Source organism: Watersipora subatra, chromosome 8 (assembly GCF_963576615.1).
Source record: "Watersipora subatra chromosome 8, tzWatSuba1.1, whole genome shotgun sequence".
NCBI classification, from domain to species: domain Eukaryota; kingdom Metazoa; phylum Bryozoa; class Gymnolaemata; order Cheilostomatida; family Watersiporidae; genus Watersipora; species Watersipora subatra.
In genome coordinates, this window is record NC_088715.1 from 61,093,805 (window position 1) to 61,105,163 (window position 11,359).

Below are 11,359 nucleotides of genomic sequence, written 5' to 3' on the forward strand. Positions count from 1 at the left end.
AAATTTTGCACACAACCACGCTGGTCTCTGCTATGAAAACATTCTACTACTACTCCCTACTGTTTCTGCTCAACTTTTTGCCTTCGCAGTAACATTTGCATGCCAAGGATAGGTTGCTCGTACGAGGATGATGAAATAATACTTTTTAGTACAACTAGTTGACTACACATGGATTGAAAAGCTACTGACTCAAAAGCATGTTTACTTTAATAAGTTGTTTTAACGGATACATGATGAATCTTAGGAAGACCAAATACAGTGTAACCCTCAATCATAGAAACAGTAGGATACGAATTAATCGGCAGCTGGCAACTTTAAACCCATTCGAAGCATGAAAGCGCAGTAAAAGGCTGGTTGACTATTTGTTAGCAAGATCATATTTAGTTCCTCCTGGTGCTTATTCTTTCAAATGCATATCTGTGCAGATTGAGGCTCGTGACGCCGAGATAGAGCGGTTGGGGCGGGTGCTAGATGGTGGACGCCCGTACGATGTGGTGGCATTGGAGGCCAAGAACAGAGGCAGTGAAAAGCTGATCTCTCATCTAAATATTCAGGTAGGGCAGTCGGTTGATGTGGCAGTGTTTGGAGTCACACCAAAGATTAGAAAGTAAAAAACAATTCATCACTGCTCTTTCTCTGTTGGATGTTCATAACCTCTGTTTGTTTATCTAGCTCTTATATACTATAAGTGGGGACTATTCAAAGAAACTGAATATATGTAGAGTGTACAGATGGTCCTGCCTGCCAGCAAGGCAAATCTCGTTTTCACCTCATTTCTGTAGTCTGAAGACCGCTTCTGGTTCACCGTGGTAAGAAGGAAGAGTTAAGAGAAACTTCCTGGTGAATAGCCGTTGACAGAGCTTTGACTCACACAAGCAGATAGATAGTCTCTTTGTCAATTGTCATCGCTAAAGTCTTTGCCTCTCCTTTGTGAGCAGATCGACTACCTGCAGCAGAAGAACAAAGATCTCGAACGAAAGCTAGATGAGGCAAGGCACGGAGAGGTAACTGCGAGGAAGATGGCCGCTTCTGCTGATATGGAGAAGTCTACTCTTGAGATTACGCTAAAGGATGCTGACAGGACAGCGAGACGTCTCGAGAAGGACAAGCAAGCTGTCCTTGGGGTCAGTCTTTGTCAAATTTTAATGAGTTTCTTTCTCTAAGCCATGTTTGCACTCTCTACATCGAAGTGATTTTTAGTACTATGCAACACTATGTTTCTACGACATGCACGAAGCGCATCATGCGAATTTGGAGATGGGTGGAGTTGTGTTACCTTGCTAATTTAGTGTTTCTATGGGCATTCGCATGATGCTGCTTGACTCTGGCTTCTTGTTGAATAAAGGTAAGGAATTGTACGCTATAAGTTAATAATTAGCGACGCACGTGTTAGCGACCACATGAACATGTGAACCTCGATCAAAAAAGGACTACGGAAGTATTGAAAATGTTTAAAATTGAATGGCCGGCACAGTATTTTAAAGTACATCATTCGCAAGTGCTCTTTCCGTAATTCGCAAATATGATGAATTCGATAGTTTTGCGAATTGCCAAACTTGCTTAGCTTGCGAATTTATGCCGTTTCATAATGCGGTTAACTTGCGGATTTGCTAAAATTTGCCTATCATGCGCGTCATGAAAACATAGTGCAAGTGTACGTCTGCACATGGATGGACGCTTGTGTGTTAATATGACCTTGCCTGTGGATGCAAGGCCATACGTACAAGTATGGTTAGTGGTGCAAGTAATAAGGTAAGTTTTTATCTACTTTTCTATTGCTGCAGAAATTTGATGTTAGTAGTACAAGCATTTCATAATTTAAACCATAACTGCCACGTACAACTTTTATCATTTTTGCTAGGTAAACCAGACACGCTGATTCCGATTTTGTACTCAAAATAAAGATTGGTTCACTAACTTTCAAAGACATGAAGCTTTTTCAAAGCGTGTCAATATCCGTCTCGAAAACAACACAAATGGCAGAACAAGCTCTGCCCATAAATATTTGACGTAGCCTAGCTTTTTAGGAACAGAAGTTAGGATGTTTAATCCGATTTAGAATGATAAAGATGGGTGTCCCAAAACCCATTATTATCTAAATTCAGCCTGTAAAATAATCTCAGTATTTTATGAAGGGTATATAAGCTATTCAACATTACTTGTAGTTTGTTACATGATGTTTAATAGGCTGAATGCCGAGAAAAATGAGTTTAAATGAGTTCAAATGATTTTATCATAAGCTGGCATTGTTATCACGCTTTTTTGAGCTTATTTTGAAATATTCAATGTTAAATAGCTTATCTACTTTTCAGAAAAGACTGAGATTATTTTGAAGCCTGAATTTAGATAATAGTGGGTTTTAAGACACCCATTTCTATTATTCTAAATCGGTCTAAACATCCCTACGTAACTTCTGTTCCTAAAAAGCTAGGTTACGTTACGTATTTATGGGCGGAGCTTGTTATGCCGATTGTGTTGTTTTCGAAACCGATATTAAAACACTATAAAAAATCCTTCATTACTCTGAAAGTTAGTGGCCTAATCTTTATTTTGATTACAAAATCGGAATCAGCGTGTCTGATTTACCTAAGAAGAACGATAAAAGTTGTACGTGGCAGTTATGGTTTAAATTATGAAATGTTTTACTACTAAATTATGATTTAAGTTTTTGATACATAGTAATGCTATCTTACAGCTAGCAATGCAATTTTTTTGCCAGCTGAACAATCCGATAGCTAGCAAGGCAATATTATAGTTGCTAGTGCAAATGTATGTGTGTAGCTAGCTAGCTTCATGGATATAATGAGACAACAATCTGTTTGCGTTACACTTGTAACCGCAGTTAACAGATAATGTAGTTCCTTTCCTAAATTCTTAAAATAAGTATATAGCACAGTGGAATACTTCTATTGTTAACTGAGGCAAACCAATGACTAGCTCATAGGCTGGCTCATATAGGATGCTATTCAATTTCTATTCTAACTGCATGTCTATGACACCACTTCTTAGTCGCACCACAAATGAAGTCTTCACCTATAACAACAGGTACAGAGCAAAGTTCGTGTGAATAGAGGTCATCATTTTCGCAGAATTAATGTTTTTCCGTAGCCTCACTTGCATTGCTTTGACGGTGGGTTGGGCCTTGACGGCAGAGGGTACTATTAACTATACCCAACAGTGAGACGTAGTGAAAGACCTCTAGACTTTTTCATGAGCGATTGTGACATTGACATGAGAATTATTTGTTTAGAATGGCTTGTTCACTGAGAGCTCTACCTTATCAGATTATTTGCTTAGTCTATTGACTGCTGGTGGATTATGAAAAAACATTACGCTGCTACTTTAAATATCTGTGACCTTTTATATATATGTTTCAAAACTTAAATCTTTACTATGATAAGAGCCGTGTCTGTCAGAAGTCACGCTAAGAGGTGGAGAAAAAAATGCATTGCTGGGGAATTGAACCCAGATGTTTGGCCAGCAGAGATAATTGAATAAAAAATAATTGTGCACATATCTGCACAGGATTTTCAGTGTAGCAGTCTTTATAATTTTTAGCTAGCTAGTACTATATAACTAGATCCCACATAGGTGTCACCAATGTTCAAAATAGTCAAGAGAGTTTGATAGTTTAACACGAATACCAAGGCTAACACTCAAGTCCTGTAAGGTTCCTGTCATACTCCTTTTCAACTGTAGTTCATGTAGACTAAGTGTAAGGCCTTTTTGTCTGACTCTTGTCATAGGCTGCCGACAGAGAGCTGGCTGAGGCAAAGCTAGAGTTGACCAGAGGTCAGGCCCAGATAGAGAGACTCGACATGGAGCTAACATCCCTGCGAGCACAGACGGATCGGCTAGGGGAGACTAACCAAAAGCTGTCCGGTGAGTCGCTGCTCGTGGTATCACTCCGGGTGTCTGTGGACTCGCATGCTCAACAGGGTCATGACTTCTTGAGGAAGTCATGAACAGCGCAAGCAGCAAATAATTTTTAGTAGAGGATATTTGCTCTATCTCTTTTTGCAGACTCCAACTAGTAATATAGTCTACACGACTCCAAATAGTCACAAAATGATGTCTAACGTTGCTAGTATTACATTCAAAGCACTATTTGTGATCAGCCCAACATGCAAGTCTTCTAACATATGCTGTGATTGTGTTTAAATATCTACCTCTACGCCCAAATTAATGTTCATCATACAATGCTAGAAGTTTCTCAAGTCTCTGACTATCTGAATAATAATGGTTTGTCATTTCACTACATGCTTATTACTTTGTGGCAATGTTTGAATCGGCAAAATCATTTATTTTTCAACCTGAGCCGCCCTGACTAACTGTGTTAGTAGCTCCATACATGATTCATCAATGATGCTGTACATATCGGGTTGAATTTGTAATTGTCTGCTCCTGGCAATATAGTTACAACATATGCTGTTGTTCCTATAATGCTATTCATTCATGTAGTGCAATAGAGCAGTTGCTCGGCCAATTATAGTCTGACACTAAAGAGTGGCTTTAACTTGCTGTTTGCTGTAGATGAGCTCATGTCCCAGTCGGCTGACTTTGAAAGACTAGAAAACCTTCTCGATAAGACTCAGCAAGATAAAAGAAAGTTAGGGGCACGTGTTAGCCGTCTCGTGCAAACAGGTGAGACAGTTCGTTAATGTAGCTTGTTTTTTTGTAGAATTTCAGATATATTTCTCTATTTTCCTTGATGCAAGATGTTATTTTTGATTTGTATTTATAGTCCGTTGCAATTGGTGTTAATATTGTCAGCCAAAACAGGCCATCGGCAGGTGACTGTGTGTTCAGTCCGGTACTTTTGGGTGTCGTTTCTTAATTCAATGAACTGAATTCATTCATGCGTCTGCAAGTGGTTCATTAACGTGGCAACTCTTCCTTACATGGTCTGTTAAGAAATGAAAATGAAGAGTAGGTACCTCGGTGAAATGGTAAGAAACTGTGGCTTATTTCAGTGCAAAAAGAATTAGCACCCAAAAATAATATCGCCAAAGAATGATGGCAAATATTACCATTATGTTACATCTATTGCATAGTTATTCTACTGGCATGGTTGATCGTTGTATTCATAATATTAGTATTGTGTGGTATTTTATAAAATTAATAACATTTTATTTAATAATAATAAATTTTATTAATTTAATTATTATTAAAAAATAATAATTTTTTACTAGTAATAATATTGTAATTTTTTTTAATTTAATAACAGTATTGTGTGATATTTTATAAAAATAGTTCTCATGGAGCTTTGAATATAATAGAGGTTTTTAAAGTTAACCTCGTTTGGCAACATATAAAAGCAGTATTCAAATTTATCATTCTATTTAATAGCTTTAGATATCTAATTATAGCTGGGAGGGGATTTATTTAATGTTAAAACTAATTAGTCTGCCCTTTTCCTGGTTATTACTGTTATTGGAAAATTATTGCTGTTCCAATCATCTCATTTCTGTCTCGAATAAGCTGTAGGGACAGAGGCGTTACCCTTGGCTAGGTGAGAGGTTAGCACTGTTTATGACATGACTATCAGCAGTTGTGTTCATTAATTTTGTTGGTTTTAGAGAAGGAGTTGGTTACAGAGTTGGATGGTTACAAGAGGGCCAAGAAGGGACCTTCCTACCAGGCAGCTCGTCTCAGAAACAGATCTCCGAACAGGTTTGATCAGCTTATCAAGAACTTGGAGCAGGAGAGGAATTATTGGAAGTCCGAGGTTGAGAGACTTCAGGAAATACTTACGTGAGTATAGAGAGAGCGCTCAAGTGTCTCTTCCTCGAATTCTTGTTTACCCCAAACACCAGTCTTTGCAATATGTTTCTTTATCTTGGTGTTTAAAATCATATTTCAGCCATTAGTCGGTAATAGTGAAATTAATTAGTAGAAAAGCTTTGGGTAGTCCACCAGAGACAGGGAAGTTTGAGCTTCTTTGAAAGATTGAAACCTCAAGTAGCAGATTCTATTAACTTGTTCATGCTGACTCATACTGGTATCTTGTTAAACCTTGGCAAAGTTTTGGATTTATTCTCGGCTTTTTGTTCTCTTAGTTTTTGCTCTCTAGTTATACCGAGTGCCAAAATGATGTAATAACTCTTTGATTTTAAATAGCTAATAAATTGTTTTTTTCTTCTAGATTTGATTTTGTTGTTAAAATGGCAGATATTGGGTTTGAGCAAACAAAATTGTTCTGAAAACATTCAGAAATGATGAAAATAAAGCTGAAATAGCAAGAAGCTTTTTGCATGAGTTTCACAGAGATACCCGATCACGGGTCACTATTTCATACATAATTTTGAGAATCATGGAACCCTCTAGTGCCGGAGAAAAAAAATTCAGGATGGATAACCTTCCACTATTCTCAGTGTTATCTACGATTCGTGAAATGCCGACAGCTGTTGAGACATCTCTGTTGAACTCACGTGTAAAATTTCTTGCAATTTCATCTTTGTTGTCATATTTCCAGAATGTTTTTAGTACAAATTTTTTTGTTCATCTGTAAGCCCAAGTGTTTGCCATTTCTACTCCGAAATCAAATCTATGATAAAAATATTTTATTGGCTATTTAAAATCAATGAGTGGGAATCAACATTATTTTGGGACAACTTGTAAATTGCCTTCTATAACTGCTGCCTCATGCTATTTTATGTATTTACAAGGTTCTTTTGGCAGAGCCGTGTTTACCTTTTGTCTTCATAGTCCACGAGGACGATATCTGGTTAGTTCCGAGTGACAAAGTTGTATTTGTCCTTAAAATGGCAGTTCTGTATGACCTCCACCTCTGTACCTGATCATACTCAGAGCATAACACTCAACATGTTGAGACTAGAAGCCTGATGTGAACCTCGATTCAGGCATTCTAGGAAGAGTATCGGCTAGTCTCATGCACTAAATAACTGTATGTGAGATTCTGTTATCCCTAGAAACCCATGAGTCATCGGGTTTTCAGATGGCAACCTCTGGTATCTAGCTACATAATTATGGCAGCACTGGTTGTTTACACAGTGACTGTTATAGCTATGGATAGATGCTCAGTCATGAGTTCCCTGATAGTACTGGCTGTAGCAGTAGTAGTAGCAGTAGTAGTAGCTGTAGTAGTAGTAGAATGAGGTTGAAATTAGATTAGTTATACCTAACTAGCTATTCAAGGGTGGCTGGTTTATTCTGTAATGGATTTCTTTTTTCAAGTCTTGTTATGAAATCGGGAGAACATAAAATGGCATTTTTATAATTTTAAGGTTTTATTGTTTAAATCCTTTTTACTCATGCAGTTACAACCCGCAATTCAGTTCATTAAATCACTTTTACGGTTAAATCTCTCAGTAGTTCAATATGGTAATGACAAGAAAGTTTTTAATTTGTTACAGGCTTTTATGTTTACGTTAGACAATTTCTTATTTAATCAATTTTATTTCTATAAAACTTGATATGAACTTATGTCTTGACAGCTCTTGACATTTTACTTGGCTGTTCAAATCTTGACTCGGTCTATAAAGTGATAATTCTACACCTAGAACAACAAAAAGCTGGAATATTGACTTTGATTAGAACATTTGGAGGTGGAAGATTGGGGTATACTTGCGAGTAGCAGAAATGATGTACAACTTCTTTGTTTATCATCGAGAATATGGAACAGGAAATCAAATTATGGAAGTCAAACGACTCTCTCAAGTGCCAAAGCCATGTTGATAAACTCTCAAATTATCTTAATCATACAGATTTAGCCTTGGCTTTTGTTGGAGCGCCAACCCTTTCTCTTAGTCACGCTCACTGCACCTTATTTTTACTGAAGTGCATCTGCTCTTCACAGATGTTTGCTATAATATGTCAGTATTATGACGATTGGTTGCAGCTCGACTGTTTTTTTGTCATAAAAGTCTCATATTGAAAATACTTTGGAATTCTAATCAATGCTTTCTTACAGATGAATAAAAGGCCTTATATACTGTAACAGTTAATATTGAGTGGGCATGTTGTGACGAATCTCAGTTAGCTTTTTCCCTAATAGTAATCTTTACTATAGCGTCTGTCAAAAGGCCACGGTTAAAGGTTGGGATAAAAGATTGCTTCATAGGGGATTCGAACTCCTGATATTTGGTCTAACAGCCCAGCACTCTAACACCCAAATTAATAACTGGCCTTCCAACATTTCTGAATAGTTGTGCACACACTTATTCCGTGCATCATCGGCATACCTAATGATCACTCACTGCATGCTAGACTGGTAGGGAACGAGTGGACATAATAATAACGATGGTGTTTTTATCACTTCAGATACAAGAGAATTGGAACCGGTGCACCTAATACTCCAAACATTTCTCCAGTAAAATCTTTCAAGTCTCCAGTACGGGGTGGTAGGTCACCCACCCGTAGTCCATCCAAGAATAGCGCGAACTCTAGAGCTAAGTCATCCGATAGAGCAAACACTGCAGTGCAGAGTGCAAATGAAGAGAGGGATTTCTACAAAAACGAGTATCACAAGTTGGTAAGCTGATTAAGCCCTACCCCACTCGAGGGAGTTATCTCCCATGAGAAATCATATATCTCTCTCATCAGCAGTAGGTCATTTAGGAATAGCATGTTGCTTATAGAGGTACAACAGGGATATGGAAGAACTAGAGGCACATGTAACTTCAAGTGGCAGTTAGAGTCTCCCAGCTGTCAAGTTCTATTCGCATATGTAGATTTGTTATGAGGAATTGTCTTCTCTCATTCATATTTACCACCACTCATCACCACCCCAATTAGTGGCTAAATAATGACTATAGTCGGTGTGACAGAAAAGCAGCAGTTTTCAAGTCGTATCAAATGTTTCTTGTTCACTTATGATAAAAATGTGGATTTGTCTCCCTTGCTCTGCACTTTTGTATGCAGTATGTACACAGTGCTGTGAGGTTTCTTTGAGAACATTCCTTGTCTTATATGACTAGGATGAAATGTGCCAGGCGGTTGTAGGAAAAGACTGTTGGCTATGGGTCACAGGATATGTTTGATTACGCTAGTCATCTATTTCATCATCATAGCGCTGACAGTGCACACACGTCTGTTTACTTCTGAAGTCATCATATATGGTGTTTAAAATCACTTCAATATATTGATTTTCCAACATATGGTGTAATTTTATTAGTGATATGGGAAACTACCTGCAGCATTTACTAAGGTTTTGACATGAACTGCAGCGTCTTCTTATGAAACTAATTACTCTAGCAGTTGACACCTTTAACTATATGAAACAGATCTTTAGGAGAATTAACCTACTAGGTACCGAGTTGACTGTATTGCCAATTCAACAAGTTTCATATTACAGATCGTAAGAGAGATCCAGAGCCGTATAGTTTCACAGAGTCCCGCCACCAACAGAAGCATATACGGGAGCTCGCGCGATTCCAGACAAACAGGCCACGCCTACTATTTTTATATAAGTTATGATGGAGGGGCCGCAACATTAATCAACCAAAAACTACTTCCATTAGCAGTCGTTTTAAAATTGATTGTTGTACCATAAACCATTTGAAAGAAAACAAAATTTCCTACAAAAAGCTACTAATAACGTTTTTGTAAAAACCTAAAGTAAATGCAAAAAAGAGCGGTAGGCTATAGAGAGCGAGGTATGAATATTCCGTTAGAGATCAGTATGTCGATCGGGTTTGTTTGGAATCGGACGTTTTTGTTTCCGGTTTTGGTCGCGAGACTTTGTAAAGCTATATGACTCTGACACTACAGAGCTGTATAACTTCGCAGAGTTTCGCTTTTAACGGATGCGTATATCGGAGCTCACATGGCTCCAAACAAACAAGCCGCGTCCACTATTGTTTTATATATGTTATAATGGAGAGGCCGCAACACTAACCCACAAAAATTACTCCCATTGGCAGTCGCTCTGAAATTGATTGTTGTATTATACACCATTTGAAAAAGGACAAAATTTCCTACAAGAAACTACAAATGATTTTTTGTAATAATGTAAAGTAAATGCAAAAGAGTGAGATGTTGAGAGCGAGGTAAGAATATTCCATTAGAGATCAGTATGTCGATCAGGTTTGTTTGAAATCAAGCGGCTTTGTTTCCGGCTTTTGGTCACGGGACTCTGTGAAACTATACGACACTGAAAGGTTTTGTATAAGAGGTCGTGTTAGAGGTCACATGAGAAGTCATGTGATCTGATTAACACTTTATCTACCTTTTATTTGTAACTGTATTCTTCTGACTCATGCAGTAGTTTATATGAAAATACACCTTCAGTAACCTTGTATTTAACTCAACTTGGCTAAGTGTATCTCCGACTTCTCAGTAGTTTATTATCTGCTTTTAGAAGGAAGAGTTGAATAGACGAAAGTCATTTAGTCGCTCTCCCAGCAGATCTCCTCAGAAGCATTCAGGGGACGGTATAGACAGGCTACGACGTGTCGAGGAGGAGAGAGATGACCTCCAGAATCGAGTCGATAAGCTCCAGGCTCAGATTAGCGAGGTACGCGCTATTAGCTAGATATGTTTATCATGTGACCTCTACCATACGTGACCACACTGGTTGGGAACACATACTCTCGGGAGTTCAGTCTCGCTGATAGCAGAGACTTCTAAGTAGAGTCTGTTGTGCTACAGGAGAAGGGCAGCAGTAAGGCAGTCGCAGGGGAACGAGATAGGTTGGAGGAGCTTTACGCTGACACAAAGGAAGAGCTGCAGCGAGTGAGGTCACAGCTAGTCAGGTCTGTTCCGGTTGCCCCGTCTCTCGCTGCTCAGAGAGTTCTCAAACAGCTAGAATTGGTAAGCGACCCTTAGTGAGTCTTTCTCTTTTAAAACTTTGAAGCCTAACCTCGTACATTTAAGCAGGTCCTCTGATTGTAGGCAGCCTTAACAACTTTCTATTTACAGTGAAATCACTTGGGATAGTACATATCCTTTTGAACTGATTATCAATTTGAAGTTGTAAGCTTGCAGAATACATTGAAAAACACAGAAATCAAATAGAGTGAATAGTTCTTATTTCACACACTTTAAAATAGTGATGTTTTAGAGATAACTGAAGAAACATAATGATTGCAGTATATTGAGTATGATAGCGTATATTTGTTATAAATAGAAAAACTAATGGTTTAGTGTAAAGCTCTTGTTGCTGAGGAGAAGAACTTTTTTGGCTTTGTTTATTTACTAGGAACTTCAATCAGTGTGTTATTAGAAACAAATCTCTTGTCAGCAGCCATTTTTTATTTCTTTGTCTTTCGAATTAAAACTTTAAAATTATGCCAAAAACCTTCTACACGTAAAGCAACCAATATCATAATCCTACCTCAACTATGCAGCATAGTTTCCTCAGGCATTGGATCTGATGAGATAATAACATCCTGAATGG

At 38.0% G+C, this 11,359-nt stretch overlaps 1 protein-coding gene across 1 annotated transcript in view; it reads left to right on the forward strand.

The window, feature by feature from the left end:
* The window catches only part of LOC137402073 (centrosomal protein of 135 kDa-like), a 45,011-nt gene that overhangs the window by 11,394 nt on the left and 22,258 nt on the right, over positions 1 to 11,359 (forward strand). Inside the window, exons 6-13 of the mRNA XM_068088541.1 lie at positions 426 to 554; positions 939 to 1,124; positions 3,747 to 3,882; positions 4,534 to 4,644; positions 5,580 to 5,754; positions 8,284 to 8,494; positions 10,322 to 10,477; positions 10,612 to 10,773. Coding sequence (XP_067944642.1) covers positions 426 to 554; positions 939 to 1,124; positions 3,747 to 3,882; positions 4,534 to 4,644; positions 5,580 to 5,754; positions 8,284 to 8,494; positions 10,322 to 10,477; positions 10,612 to 10,773 — 1,266 coding nt within the window. The remainder of the gene's footprint in view (positions 1 to 425; positions 555 to 938; positions 1,125 to 3,746; positions 3,883 to 4,533; positions 4,645 to 5,579; positions 5,755 to 8,283; positions 8,495 to 10,321; positions 10,478 to 10,611; positions 10,774 to 11,359) is intronic.